This window comes from Mercenaria mercenaria, chromosome 15, assembly GCF_021730395.1.
Source record: "Mercenaria mercenaria strain notata chromosome 15, MADL_Memer_1, whole genome shotgun sequence".
Classification (NCBI taxonomy): Eukaryota; Metazoa; Mollusca; class Bivalvia; order Venerida; family Veneridae; genus Mercenaria; species Mercenaria mercenaria.
The window spans coordinates 1,696,493-1,712,873 of NC_069375.1; the positions used below are offsets into that span (position 1 = coordinate 1,696,493).

A 16,381-nucleotide genomic window follows, 5' to 3' on the forward strand; every position below is an offset into this window, starting at 1 on the left:
ACAACTTGATCAAATTAAGAAAAACACAAACTACAAGCTTAAATATTTTATTTTGCATGATCATATATTTAAAATAATAATATGAACAATAAACAAGAATATCATACGAATCTTAAAATATCAGCAAGCAGTGTAACTAGTGCAAACTCAAAACTATTTATTTGCAAAAGTTCTAAGAAAACATCATCAAATGAAGATGTACATGAAAATGCTTGGACAAATCAATGCGCGGACATGATTTAGCGCATGTGCAATAGCGCTAAAAGCGCTGTTATTAGTACACCGCTAAAATAAGTAAGCCTACAGTATATAGTGACTATTATATTTTATTTAGTATATATTCAATTATACTAATATAGAAGCTAGCTATTAAATTAATGATAATTATATTGTAAGTCCTAAATGTATTTAAAGATTTATAATTATATTGATTTATTTGAAAATATATTGATATGGCCGTATTTAATGGTCAACATTGTTCGTTGATGAGCAGTGGACTAAGTCCAGGTTTAAGTGTCAAAGCTAAGCCTTGTTATACTGACCTTAGATATGCAGTATCTAACCGACCGATACACTTTTGTGTCTCGGTATATATATGGACAGTGGTAGAACAAAAACAATTGATTGGTTAATCTAAGGAATAAACAAGTTTTTATACCATAGTATAAGGTAAAACCACTGAAGCGGAACTAGATAACATTATGACTTGTTTTCCTGTTTCGTTGGACCCTTAATGGTTGCTACACAGTATTAATATAGCTTATGAATCGTGCATTTTGTTATGATTACATGTGTTATAGATTCGCCTGCATTGGATATCTTAATTAAAACTATCCTGTCATATTGTTGGATATCGAGTGGTCTGAAAGAGGTTGGTGGGCTCCATTAATCGATTTTAACTCTGCAGTGTTTAACCACTTACAATTACCAGCACTGCACATGGTATTTATTTTCAATCGCTATTATGCCTATGCTTTTTGTGTGAATTTCAGTCATCTTCACACCCGTACAAACACTGATGTATAGTTTAATTTTGTTAAGGCTGCGAACTTTTAAAGTGGCAAATGCTTTTGGGTTTTCGTATTTGTCTTTATGACCCAAAATTAACAAAACAAGTAATAGGTCGACAAAGTATCATCCAGAAGCATTCCATTATATCACGCCTAGCTGGAAATACCAAAAGTACCTTTCTTCTCATCATTTTCAATCTTTGAATGATTATTAATCTGAATTCAGAAATACTGCAGTTTGCTACTATTATACAAATAAATTTTACTTCCAAAATGTTTCAGTGTGTTCTTTGTTTCTCAATAATTTGAATGAAAACCCTATGGTAGAAACACCATGTGAAAGACAATAAATGTTATTTGAAATACTGAACATAATCATTACGTTTAATTGTATAAATGAGCGTGAGATTCTTATCGACTGGGTAATCCTGATCGTGGAAAAGTCTGCGTATTATAATCCCAAATGCCGATTGATCAAATCTGTGACACCTTCCATCGTAGTTTTCTTTCAAGCTGCATCCCCTTTTATATTCACTTCCGGTTGGTGCAATGCAAGGTTTGTTTAGTGCACATATTACCCATGCTTTGACAACGGCACGTGTCACGCGATCAAAATGGAAAAGAAGTGTAGTTGCCCATACTGCATGAAAGGGCCGGAACTTGCAATGATCCTCTTGGAAATAATTAAATGTTGCGTTTAATGTATTTTTCGTTAGTGACCCTTTCATTAAACTGTTTCTTGAGACTGTGTAAAGTATACCTTTTGCTTTAGTGTAGGCTATTTGTAAATCAATATTATTAGTGGTAAAGCGTATAGAAGTATCAACCCACCAAACAAAACCAAATTCCATCAGCACCTCCTGAAAAAAGTAATTTCACCACTTTTATTTTACGTATTTTTGTGTTCGCAACACATTATTATGTTAGGCATTCCCGGTAAAACCTGAACAACAATTAAGTTAATGAACATTTTATAAGTAAAGCTAGTATTTAAACAAGTTACGTCTACCCTTCCAACTTTGCTATTCAAGATCAGATGTTTCTATTTCCTTTCAGTTTAGGTATACAGATACAATTCTTTATTTCATTATCTCTATCCGCAACATATCACATAAGAGACTGCATTTACCTGTACAATGATTGGTTTGAATGCGTATGTTGTAAGTGCTCGCACATGCAGTGGTAGGTATTCAAACTGAAATTTCCGAAGCTCGCATTGGCACGATCTCTTTACCTGTGAAAATAAACAATGCAGAATTTGCCAGCTGCTGAAAAGAAACAATCGTTTTGTCTCTTCAAAGTTTAATTAGAATAAAATACAAGCAAAATTTCCTAAATGTTCCTAAATGCCATCAAGCTGAATTATGGAAGGTCGGTGGTTCTACCCAGGTGCCCGCCCGTGATGTGAAAATGCACAGAGGGACACTTGGCCTCTTCCTCCACAATATTAAGAAACATTTATCCGTTACCAAATCTGTTAAGCCATATTCCACTTCAAACGTTCAATCGCTTTTACAGCAACGATAATATTTTTGTAATGCAAAATGTTAATTGACCACCATCAAAATTAGTTAACATATAGGTATATAGATTCAAGAATAAATATCATTTAATAAGGAATGATTTATTACCATTAATGCCTCCAGTGTCGTCAACCCCATGTCGTAAGCAACTATATGCACATCTTTTTTATATTTTGAATTGTCCAGAAAATTTTCATGCAAAGATTTAAACAAGCCTTCAGATTCATTGAAATATGTGCTATCAAAAGCAGTTACGAAAACTGGAAAACTTCGTAATTGATTTGGTTCAAGGTTGTTTACCCCTAGTCTCTTTAGGTACATCTTAGCATTACCTATTGGATAGTTTTGAATGACCTTCAAATTTTCTTCAAGTGTAATTTTAAATACTTCATTGCAAACAAACGTCCTTTCTGGAAAAATAGAAGTATTTTTGTTATTATAAATGGTATATGAAGGCATTTGATGTCGTGTTTCTCTGACTTATTACGCACTTTTAGTCACCACAGGAGATATAGTGTGTTTTCTTATGTTTCTACACTATTTCTAGTTATTTTAGTGTCAATTGTGGTTAGGTTAAAACTCCCCAGTGTTGGTTTTGCCACTGACCATTCCAAAACGGTACCCTACTGTGTTCCTGTATTTGTTTGTTTTTTTCCCTTGTATATATATTTTGGGATGGCTGCGTTTTTGGAGCGTGGCTTTCCCTGTTGGATATTCGTCCTTGTTTTTTATGTTTTTTGTATGGCAAAATGATTTATCTGTGTTCCCTTTATGAGAGGGAATCACAGGAATTGTGCTTACATTCCTCAAATTGTTTGTCAGATTTTCTTATATGCGTAGATAGTAGCCTGTTTCGTACAATTATGAGGATTTTAAGAAATCTGCGTATGTTTGTATATAAATTTCAGTACAAAAACTGTCACAATGGATATGATCCTTAAGATTGCTTTATTTGAAATCAAAGCTAATTTACTAATTAATGGCTAGGCCTGTATTTGGATAGAAAGTTGTTATATTGTCTGGTCCTGTGGGTCCATACAGTCAACACAATGTATGTGTAATACATGTGCTAGGGGACGTGAGAAGTGCTGCACATTGCATTACTTCTTATGGACAATGAAACCGAGTCTTCTTTTATTCTAAGCTATTGAGAAGAATATTTTTTATGTTTATTAACAATGATTGAATGGAAGCCAGTTTTGTTTTATTTTTAGACACAGTATACTCAAATATCACCAAAGCTACGTCTTCAGATAAGCTTACTGTACAAACATTTTGGTGACAGTAATAATAATATAAACCTGATAACATCTCTGTAATGCTTTAACAGGTAATAGTTCATGTAAGTACGATTTTAGCACTTTTGTTAGTAGAATATGTGTAGTAGTTTTCTAACTTCTTCTTCAGTAGGATCTTTAAAACTGTCAAAATAAGGAATATCTTTTTTTTCGCATCGTTGAAAAAGTGAAATAGCCATCCAGCTGGCTTACGGAAGGTCTGTGGTTCTACCCAGGTGTCCCCACGTTAGGAAATAATGCAAGGAGGGGCACCTGTGGTATTCCACATGTATTTATGTTTATGCAACGTTAAACCCAATAGGATAATTACATATTTTAGACGAACATATTCAATAAAACTGAGCCTATGAAAAAGTTATGGGTGAGAAAGTTTCTTGAGTTTTTACACATTTCATCTACTTATTAATCCTCAACTGAAGATAGTTTAAACATTTTTATTTCAACATATCTACATTACAAGTTTTAGCAATCTTGTGCTTGATCCTACGGTCCTAACAATATTACACTTATTAAATATATTAATAATTAATATTATTATAGGGCCGACTGGGGTTAAACTGTACTGAGTGTAGATCTGGAATTAATACACATTAGTAAACAACAGTCTGGCGTTTGAGAAGGTATACACCACTATGTGGTCATACAAAAACTGATATGTACATTAAAAGAAACATGTAGTCTATATATCGATCAAATGACTTTTGCCCAGTGTTCTCCTGAAAAGTCGTGAACATAACGTTAATCATAAACTCCACCCGCTCCTAATAATGTTTTATATGTGTGTGTGTGTGTGTGTGTGTATGTGTGTGTGTGTGTGTGTGTGTGTGTGCGTGTGTGTGTGTGTGTGCCACCGACTTGGACATAAGAAAACATCTACGCCAACAGCTGGATTTGACTGGGCTAACATTTTTGAAAATACAAACAAAGATGACCAGTGGGTATATCGTACAGGTTTGATGAAAATACGAGACAGGTTAACTGTAATTTATCCACTAACTTCCGTTTGCAAGCTTGTGCTAACTCTGATAAGAAGTAAATATCGGAGGGGACGTAACATCATTCCTGAGTGTTTTAAACGAACATTGTTCTAAGTTATCGTTTATAGAAAATATAACAAAAGATAATAGGTAAGGGTATATTTCTCGGAAGCACAGAGTACCAAAATTACAGTCTCAAAGCCACACATTTACATAGAAGTCCCACAACAAAAAGAAGCTGTAATGGAAAAAATATTTCAGACGGGTTCCTTCAAACATCCAACAAGTACATATTAATATAAGCTGAATGTTAATAAAGGGGAAGGAATTGGTAAGGGGCGGAATCGGGTCGGGGGTTGGGGAGGATTACGAAGGGGAATGTTGAACACGGACAAATATACAAGGGAATGCCATTAAAACCAGTTGCACTACAACGTAAACCACAATAGCGTAGACACTCAAGTACCAAAGAAAAACACACAACGACGATCAACTGAATAACATAGAAAAACGAAGAAGCAACACATGAGAAAACAGTAGGACAGCCTTCTATATACACTCACCAGCTTACTAACGCACATACACACACACACGTAGGAAAAAACAATCAAGTACCGTCTTGGGATCCGGCTGTCAAAACAAAGAGAAGCCATGAAAACTTACTGAAAGAAAAGGGGGAGGGGATGCAAAATGTGGTGTAAATGCAAGGGAAAGGAAAGAGCAAAAGGGGGAGTGGGGCGGAGGAAAAACACGTGCAACAACCAAGAAAGCATACGCAATAGACAATAGAAGACAAACAAAACAACCAGTTGAAAATAGGGGCACCACCTTGGAACGGTCAGTAACCTAAATAAAGGAAACTAGGGGTTTAAACGCGTTTAGGGCAGGCATGCCAAAAAAACAAGGAAGAATATCCAACAGGGAAAGCCACGTTCAAAACACGCAGCCTCCCCAAAGACACACACGAACAATTCTCGCACACCATACACAAAAATGAACACAAAGGGACGAAACACACAAATACAGGGACACAGTGGGGCACCGCATTGGAACGGTCAGTGGCAAAATCACAACTGGGGAGATTAATCCGCTTTATGGTGCACTAACCTCACTCTTACCCCCACCATGTTCCAAAGTCACAAGACAGTGTAAATAAAAGTAATCCCCGCCAGGTGAAACCTTAACATAAGAAAAGGCAACAGAAGGTATGTAATGTAAAACACAAAGATACCCTTGTAGATATAATATAAACATGCAGTCCTTAAGAACCTAAAACGCATGTACTCAATGCCTTTGCAGAAGACCTTAAGGGCCCGATGGAACAGACCAGAAGACAGAAATCAAAATAGCTCAGTCCTGGTAGGATTTAAGAACTACCAATCATAGAGTCTTCCACCTGATCTGTCAGAAACAATCAAAGAGGAAAGCGTAGCGTCCAGCTGTAAAAGGGTTGAACACCAAAGATGCGGTGTGTCTCAAAACAGTTGGATCATAACCTCATTTCATAAAACGTTTAATTACTTTACTAAATACAATTGGAAAATTGCCATGACCCAAAATCTTACGAAGTTTGTAAACCGCATCCCCATAAAAAGCAGGTTTTATATACCTTCCCGCAGAAGTAAATTGCTATTGTATTTTAAAACCAAATCTGAATTACGATAGTAAAATTTAGAAAAGTATTTACGTAATTTATAATAACGGTAGCCTTGTTGAAGAAGCTAATTTTGTAATAAATAAGTTAAGTTCATTTAATTATGAACATGACTACATGATCGAATTAACTGAGAAACATATACCCCATAAGATGTAGCCTGGGGTACATCCCCATCCAAATGTGTACAATACTGAAATTAAAGTCATCCCTCTTGTCATAAATTTTGGTATGTATGAAATTGTCGTAAATAGAGAGATGTAAATCTAGAAATGAAGTAGTATTATCCGAGTTGTTAGTTTTATTTAACTGCAGCTCCCTGGGATGTATATTTTCCACGAACTGATCAGGAAAAAACGGATTATCCATATTTAGTATATCATCCAGATAGCGTGATTATTATTAAATGCAGTTATAATGTCTGCCTGTGTACCTTGAGAAAGGCTCAACATAAAATCTCTTTCATAACAATATAAAAACAAATCTGCAACAAGGGGTGCACAATTTGTTTCCATGGGAATACCAATTACTTGTCTGAAAACCGCATTCCCAAACCTGACGTAAAGATTGTTCAATAAAAAGGAAAGGGCTTTACAAACTTCGTCACAGGTCCACATAGTAAAATTCTTTACAATGCAACTAGTAAAAATGCTTTATCGACATGAAAAGGGCGCTATATAAATCTGGTATAATAATATAATATAATTTATCGAAATTGAAAGCGAGAAAAGTAGTATTTTCCCTGGCAAAAGTCTTTTGAATTAGGGCAGTAAGTTTTTTTTTCCTTTATTAAGTTATGAGGTAAAGTAGTATAAAGAGTGGAAAAATCGTAAGTACTGACTGAAGACACCCTGTAATTTTTAATTATAAATTTATCCAGGATTTCGCCAGAATTTTTTACCAACCAAAATAAGTTTTTACCCGAGTTTTCGTATACTTTTTCACCATATCTTTACAATACCTCGCACCTACCCTATTTTCAACAAGTTAAACAACACAATGTAAATAAAATCCACGCTGAGAAAGGCTCTAACATTAGTGCAAAAGTAACAGATAAATAAATAAGCAAAACATAAAATTAAGGTAAATTTAAGGTACAACTACAACAATATACTTAACACCTTGTCTGAAGTCAGAGCAACAAGAGCCCAAATTTTAAGGGCACGAGTAAGAAAACTGTAAAACAAAAATCAACTCCCTCCGTCCGTTGTATGTAGGATTTAAGAGAAAAGCATCATGGAGTCCTACACTTTATTAGTCATTGCACCATCAAATAGGAAAGCGTAGCAATTAACTGTAGAGGGGTCAATCACTGAACATGCACGTGTTTTACAATTTTCGCATCTTATCCTCTATTGATAAACCTTTTAACCAGTTTTACAACATGTTGATTAAAATAAGGGGTATGTTTAATTTTCCGAATTTTAATAACTACATCTCCATAGTATTCCTGGTGTGTAAGTCCAAGTTTTAAAAGTGTATTAAGGGGTGTATTTTATTTTTCTAATAAAACACATTTATGAAATGAAGCGTGATTTTTTGTGCGTTTATTGTTTTAATCTAGTCGTTCTTAAATATATAATGTGGTAATCAAATGCGTTCTATGTAACCAAGGAAGAAGAAACTAGCATTTTGTAAGCTGCTGATTTCACCTTCATTAATCTTTGATGGGTACATTTTAAAGGGTATGGGTATTGAATAGGTGATCAGTATCATTTTCGGCTTTTTCATTTCTATTAAGGACAGTGACTGTTTACTATTCTTTGTTTAACTTAGGTAGGTATTTAACTTGATTCTATAATTGAATATTATCGATTACTGCACAATCAAAGCAGCAATAGTTCGTTCAAAGATAAAGGTTGCCTGCTGATTCTTTTTGATAATTAATATGATTTTCATAATGTTATTGAAGCTTAACAAAAACACACCTATAAATTGATTTTTAAACGATGAACAGTCATGTGCAAACGAATAATTGTTTAATTAAAACACACAACAGTGGGCTGTTCAGTGCAATGAATATTTATTTCTGTCGACATACTTGTGAGGATCAATTTTGGGGCAGAATTTCTTTTTGAAACTTCGAGCAAACATTTGTTACGGAAAAGGGAGATATTGGGCAGAAAATATTTATAATTATGGCAGACAAATGAGTACACTTGCATTCTGGACAGTGTTTATCTTCTATTTTGAAAATATTGTGCTTACTAAAGATGTTAAATTTGGCCGAAATGTTAAGCCTATGTAAACCACTTAGACGACATATCGATGCAAGACACATGTCAGAACACTTAAAAAAAATTATAAACATATCAGTATTTGCATTTTGTCTCTTTGGGGAAAATGTAAAAATACAGTGCAACCTCTGCAGAGCAACACCCTTTGGGAGATGCAGATATTGACCTTTGTTGAGAGGTTGTTGCTCTATAGAGGTTAAATTGATAGTAAATTTCAGCTATGGGAAATTTTGATGATGCTGTTATGGAGATGTTTTTGCTGTGGAGAGGGCCGCTCTTGAGAAGTTGCACTGTATCAATATTTATTTTCTTCTCTCAATATCTAAATTTCTGATAGACAAGAATACTTAATTTACTATTTTTCTTAAAAGTAGTGGCGACAAACAGAGCCTGTATAAAATACTGTGATCAAACGTAGTAAATTATACAAGGGGGGGGGTGGGGGGGGAGGGGTTCCAGTTAGGTGTCTGTGCAAAATGTTTTTTGATTTTATTTATATTTTGTGGTAATATACCTACATGTATTAAGTTTCATTAACAAGTGTTACTGTTACCAGCTTTGACTTGCTTTTATAGATATTCACATTTAAAGTGGGTGGGGTAATCTGACATGTGACCAGCCAGGAACAAAATTTCTGTTGTTGTTTTTTTTTAGAAATGGTTCTAACTTTTTACCTGAAACAACTATGCAATGGACATTTACACAACATGTTGCATTTTAAATTGTACTGAATACTTTTTTCATCACAGAGCCACAAAGTGGTCTAATCAAATTTACTGATTTTCAATGGACGAACTTCACCCAAAAGCTAAAACATTTTTTATTAGTTGAGATATGAAGGTGTTATTTTCAGCAGATATTGTAAACTAAATAAACATAAAATGACAGTATATCAGTGTACTCTGATTAATATTGGAAGAGTGGTACTCTCTCAAACTGGGTAAAAGTGGCTGGGGTAAATAAATATTCGAAGCAACACTACAAAAATTGTGCAGTTGTTACGAAATGGCCTCAGATTGTCTATTTCTATCTTAACTGTGCCACCCATGAGTGGTGGGGGCATATAGTTTGCTTTTGTCCGTGTGTGCGTCCGTCCGAAGTTCGTGACGCGCCTAGCTCAAATATATAAATTGATGAAACTTTGCAAGAGTCTTTATCATGATATAAATTTGCGCACCTTCTATTTTTCGTCTGGCTTTACCCCCTAATTTTAGAGTTACTTCCCCTGAAAAATTAAAAAATGCACATTTTCACGACACGCCTAGTTCAAAAAGTACTTGATATAAATTGATGAAATCTTGCACGAGTTTTTATAATGATATGAAGTTGCACACCTTCTATTTTTCGTCCGACCCCGCCCCCTATTTCTATAGTTATGGTCCCTGAAGTAGTAAAAAATGCACATTTTCACCTTGTGATATGCCTAGCTCAAAACATACTTGATATAGATTCATGAAACCTTGCATTAGTCTTAATCATATAAATTTGCGCATCTCCTATTTTTAATCTGAGTCCGCGCCCTATTTCTAGGGTTATGGCCCCTGAAATAGTCAAAAATGCACATTTTCACCTTGTGACACGCCTAGCTCAAAGAGTATTTGATATAAATTGATGAGTGTTTATCATGATATGAACTTGCATACCTGCTATTTTTACCTGGGTCTGCATCCTATTTCCAGAGTTATGGCCCCTGAAATAAAAAATGCACATTTTTACTTACTTATGTGCCTTACTCAGAAGTATTCTCGGTGCCTTACTCAGAATTATTTAAATGTAAATTCATGAAACCTTGCTGAAGTCTTTATCAAAATGTGGCCTTTGCACACATGGCATTCTTCTTGAGAATTTTAGCATTCATTACAGAGTTATGGCCCTTGAAATAGCCAAAATAGTGGATATTTTGTTTGTGATGCTCATAGCTAAAAAAGTATATGGTATAGAATAATGAATCCTTTTCATTTTTTAGGCTAAAATTTAATTTTAAATTGAACAATAGCTTTCCTCAAAATATACTGCCTCAGGCAAAACCTTTTGTTAAATACTCTGAGGTTTCATGGTTAATTTGGTTTGTCTACATGTCATGTTCAAGATCCATGCTTTTTCCATGACACACATGTATAAAGTGGGAAAGTTTTTGTTATAATTTATCAATCAATGCTGTTTTTAATAAAATTAAGATAGTAATAATCTGAGGCCATTTCTTAACAACTGCACACTTCGAATATTTATTTACCCCACCCACTTTTCCCAGTTTGAGAGTGTACCACTCTTTCAATAGTAATCAGAGTGTACTGATATACTGTCAGTTTAATGTTTATTTAGTTTACAATATCTGCTAAAAATAACACTTTATTATCTCAACTTATGAAAAATGTTTTAGCTTTTTGGTAAAGTTCGTCCATTGAAAATTTGTGGCTCTGTTATGAAAAAAGTATTCAGTACAATTTAAAATGCAACATGTGTTTGAATGTCCATTGCTTAGTTATTTTATCATGAAAGTTTCAGGTAAAACGTTTGAACCATTAAAAAAAATGATAGAAATTGTGTTTCTGGCTGGTCACATGTCAGATTAACCCACCCACTTTAAATGTGAATATCTACAAACGTAAGGCAAAACTGGAAACAGTAATACTTGTTAATGAAACGTAATACATGTAGGTATATTACCACAAAGTATAGATAAAATCAAAAAACATTTTGCGCAGATACCTAACTGGGACCCCCCTTTACTATGAACACAATGAAGTGATAACTACCAGAGTGATACAGCATAAAACGTAGATAAACATCTCTTACACAACTTGCTCTTGTTACCGCAATTTTATCATCTTACTATCTACTACAATACATTTTATTATTATGTTTTCGTTTACAATGTGTCCGCCAAAACCGTTAAACCTGCTTTAAAATATAATCTTAAAGGTAAAAACCATTGACCGTTACTTCACAAGTTACAACCTGATGTTGAATACTTTGTTTCATCAATATGCATAATTTTCAAGCAAATTATGAGCAAAGCGGCTTTAATTTGGCATGTGGGGCGTTTGTGTAAATTGTAGTCAAATAACTCTAACATGAAACTTCATTTTCTAATTTTATGGTGAAAGAAAATAAACACTTACGTTCTCGTGGTGTTTCGGTAAATATCGTTTTCGTTGCCAAAATGGAATTCTTACTTTTAATCCACTGCAATTGTCTAGCTGATGATTTCAAAATGACGTTGCTAAAAACTCCAAAAAAAAAAAAGTAAAAAAAATTATAAAAAAAAAAAAAATAAAATAAACATAGGAATAGTGTTTTGTTAACGAATTTTACTCTTACCGTACAAGGTGGTAGGGTTATGCTAGATAGAAATCGTTTTTTTTTTGTTTTTTTTTTTTTGTATTCATCAGTTTAGTCATGTTCTGTCATTTCTATATTATTTGCCTCGGATATTTAAAAAATATACATGTAATTATTCCAATTTAAAAAAAAATAAGATGCAAATCATGAAACAAATGTAGACATCTGATGTGCTAAAATAGAAAAAAAATATTGAAACTCCACTGTTGCTCAAAAGACATAAATGAAAATGTTAGTCGAATGAATAGTCTTAGTGCTGTAAAAATAATGATATATCATTAAGGCAGTTCTGCACGTTTGTATCAAAACATTTTCTACAATGTAGAATTTGATTAAACTCTGGTTTTTCAAAACTTCTGAATATACCTAGAAAATTCAGCAAATAAAAATGATAGGGTCGTGTGCTTGATTTTTTGCTAGACTGATTTGAAAAATTTGGACCTCATGCAATATTTCATAATGAGAGTCTATGGGAAAATCATATCTTCCATAACATTTTCCCGATAGATTTTTTTTTACAATGTAGATTTTGATGAAACTTCGCACGGTTTTTAATAAACGTATGGACTATAATTTGGTGAAATAAAATGTATAGATCCGTGTGCTTTTTTTTTATATTTGACGATGATTAAAGTGAACCGGACATTTCACGCTAATTTTAACATGTTATTTTGGATTTTTCAACGTGCCGTATATTTAAATATTATATTTTGACTTTAGAAATATAGCAATAGTACCTCTGTAATAAATTTACTCGCAGGTTTCAATTAATTCATAAATTGATTTTCATTTCCGTACGCCGAATCCAGGCTTTATGCTACGTTTTCCGGATAAATAACGTTACGCCATCACTCGGTTTTTCAAACGTGCAGAACAACCTTAAATGTCTGAAACGAAATGCTACTATTGGGATTGAAATTTTAGTTAACATATCAGTGTTCGATAATTGACTAATGTGATAGAAGGGATGCTCTTCTTAATTATCTTTAAGACCTACAAAGAAATTTGCACTGGAATTTGTAATAAACATTTTGACTTATACAGAACCGTCATCTAAAAAGATGCGTAACTCTGACTGCTCTTTTTAGTAACCTTGTTGACTAATGTGACGACTACATTATCCACAGAAATAAATTGCAGATTTAACTAAGGATAGACGACAACATAATTTTGAATAAATAAGATAAAAACTTTCGTTTAGATTTTTTTTTTATTTTACCATATTATAGTAAGCCCACCCGCTTAACTGGGTAGGGAGAACTTTGTACTAAGGATCGCGTGGTCGCGAGTTCGATATCCGGGCGGAGCGTATGTTCTCCGTGACGATTTGAAAAAAGACGTTGTGTTTGAAACCATTCGTGCTCCATCTCTGATAATTCATGTGGGGAAGTTTGCAGTTACTTGCGGGGAATAGGTTTGTACTGGAACAGAATCCAGGAATACTGGTTAGGTTTACTGCCCGCCGTTACATGTCTAAAATACTGTTACCAAACTGCGCTTAAACCCAAAACAAACAAGCAAACAAACATTTTGTAGTAAATTAATGTGATGTTAGATAGCAAGAAGGTAGTGAAAGACAGTAGAAAGAAAGATTTATATTGTATGTACATTTTAGACACGTATACTGCAATACAATTATTAAAACTCATCTTTCTAATTGACGACGCCTTTAATTCAGTGCAAACCAAGTCAGTCTTCGACCCGACAAATTTCCCTCCCCAACCCCAGAACAACAATATCTTTACTTTTTGTTTTAAGGTATTACGAATAATATTGAATTCACTCTGTTCGACAATCATCTTAAAAATGAATTATGTAACCTTGTTGATATTCTATATATTACATTTGTACATTTTTTTGTACAAATAAAAAGAGGGCTTGGAGAGGATTTTTGTAGCAGCAAATGCTTTGAAACAACTATTTATATACAGTTGGAATAAAGAGGACATACATGCACGGAGACACAAACATGTAGAGAAATAACGAATAAAATGTATATGTAGCACTCTAAAGGAAAAGGCATAAAGAACAGAAAAAGACATATTCATATAAAGTAATTATCACTTCTACGCAACAGACCGTGCACAAAGGCAATAAACTATACTGCTTAACACGTGACTAATATCCGATTAAACAGAACTTCAAAGTCCAGTGCGCTTTGCACGATGTTTGTGATATATGATAAGCAGAATCGAGAGGGTTCTCTGATTAGCGGACAACACGCTCTAAAATTTTTCTTTAGGGAGGTTGCGTTTTTTTTTTTAACGTGGCTGTCCCTGATGGATATTCTTCCTTGCTTTTTACTTTATTTTATTTTGAAACTGAATATACACACATTTTACTCATAAGTTATTTACTAAAATAATGATATATATTCAATAAAATAAATGTCATCCAATTGTAAAGGGAAGTAATAAAATGTTTAAAAACTATTGTTCTTTAGGCTAGAGCTTAATAATTATTAAAGACCAATTCTCTGTAAAAATAAAAAAGATGGAAACTCAATAGTCACAGGTTTTTTTTTAAACCGGCCTTTTATTGATAAACAATTAAGAAAATCCTGTCCCGGTTGTCATGGAAAAGAGGATGCAAATCTCCGACTTGCTTAATTTTCAAAAAATTATTGCTGCATGCCTATTTTGTTATCTCGAAAGTACTTGAAAGTATCCTTTATTTTTGTACGCGCAAGTTTTAATGGCAAATGAACAAAGTTTCATACCAAACAAATATTTCCAAATATTTATTTGATTCTTGTATGATTTCGACTTTCATCTGCAAGAAAAAACTATACTTATAGAGGAAAACATGCGTTTATATTGTGCTCTACATCTTGAAAAGAACACAGGTCTCAGCAGAAATATATATATCTGTTTGTATTAAGGGAGGATGATATTTTAAAAAGAAACATAAATTGTAGTAGGTCATTCAGACACGTTCTTGTAGATTTGGGCCAAATTTTATGATGTTGGGTATTTTTCCTATTTTCATTACCTCCCATTGATGCTCTTCATTTAGAAAGCCACAAAGAGCTTAACTAAGTTTACTTCCTGAATTATGCTGAAATCAGACTTCTATTCGGAGTTTGCAAATATTTAGTATATTAATACAAAGACAGTCAGAGATGCTAAATGGGCATGTGATGCTTGGATGTGTCTCTTCAAACTAAGTCCACATTTAAAATTTGCTGAATAACAACATTGTTTTGGAAAAGTCTCTGGCAGAAATGAGTTTAAACTGTGGATAGAAATCTGTCCTTGTATCTCCATAAGAGAAGTTTGTATCAGCTGACTGAAGGATCAGTGTAAAAGGATTACACTACAATGAAAACTGGTGAACCTCAGAATAGATTATGTTTTAGTCTGACATATAAAAACTACAAGCTATGGAATACATTCAGTCACCTTCAACAGACTCAAGGACCATACAGAGGTTATTTTCTTAAACATTGGACAGAGATTTCTTATTCTTTTACTAAAATAACACTTTTAGGCGTTTTGTTATCATTTTGGGAATGCCATGCACTACATAGCAAGCACCAGCACCAGTGGAATAGGGCAAATTGTATATTGTGGAATTTTTCCAAATTATCATATTTGATATAAAAATATTTTCTTTGTAAGCTATTAATGGATTACATTTCAGTAATTAATCGACAGAATAAATGTTGTTTTAATAAACGAAATATATATTAGCAATTAGGAGCGACCTGTCGCTTTTATTTTTAGATTTGGATTTTCAGGACTGTTCCATCTATTAAGTTAGGGTTTAAAAGATATTTGACTTTTTAAAACTATAAATATATTTCAAATAAGGTACAAATAGAAAATTCATCGGTAGCTCAATTGGTACAATCGAAGAATCTTGTAAGTGATTAAACTTTTGCGATTAGGAGGCTGTGGGTTCAAATCCCACACAGGGCGATTTGTTTTATGATTGAATTTGTTTTATTTACATATTTCATGTTTTTTTTTTTTTATTTCATTTTATTTCATTCGTACAATTTTAATATATTCAATACATTTCAAACACACGCGTCCAATTGAGCATATTCACACTCCATGGCGGTGTCGGTTTCTTCCAAATTAGTGTCATCATCTAGTTGAATGACCAAATTGTCAAGATCTATGCCAACCATGTTGCATAATTCACAGTCAAGAAGATATTTGAACAAGAGTGTCATGATGACCCTGGATCGCTCACCAGAGTAATATGAGTTACATGTTTCAAATGTCAAACTGATGATTTTTAGAAATTTTTTGGAAAATTTTCCGATGTACAATCAAGTAACCCCTGGGGCGGGACCAATTTTACCCCGGGGGTCATGATTTGAATAAAGTTTG

The 16,381-nt window shown here is 33.6% G+C and overlaps 1 protein-coding gene across 1 annotated transcript in view; it reads right to left on the reverse strand.

Annotated features, from left to right (window-relative positions):
- Positions 1-31: 31 nt before the first annotated feature.
- Positions 32-16,381, reverse strand: part of LOC123544933 (uncharacterized) — a 38,239-nt gene continuing 21,889 nt past the window's right edge. Inside the window, exons 3-6 of the mRNA XM_053524394.1 lie at positions 11,822-11,929; positions 2,642-2,943; positions 2,140-2,244; positions 32-1,870 (exon numbers count right to left, since the gene is read on the reverse strand). Of these exons, the coding sequence (XP_053380369.1) occupies positions 1,364-1,870; positions 2,140-2,244; positions 2,642-2,943; positions 11,822-11,929 (1,022 nt within the window). The 3' untranslated portion in view covers positions 32-1,363. The remainder of the gene's footprint in view (positions 1,871-2,139; positions 2,245-2,641; positions 2,944-11,821; positions 11,930-16,381) is intronic.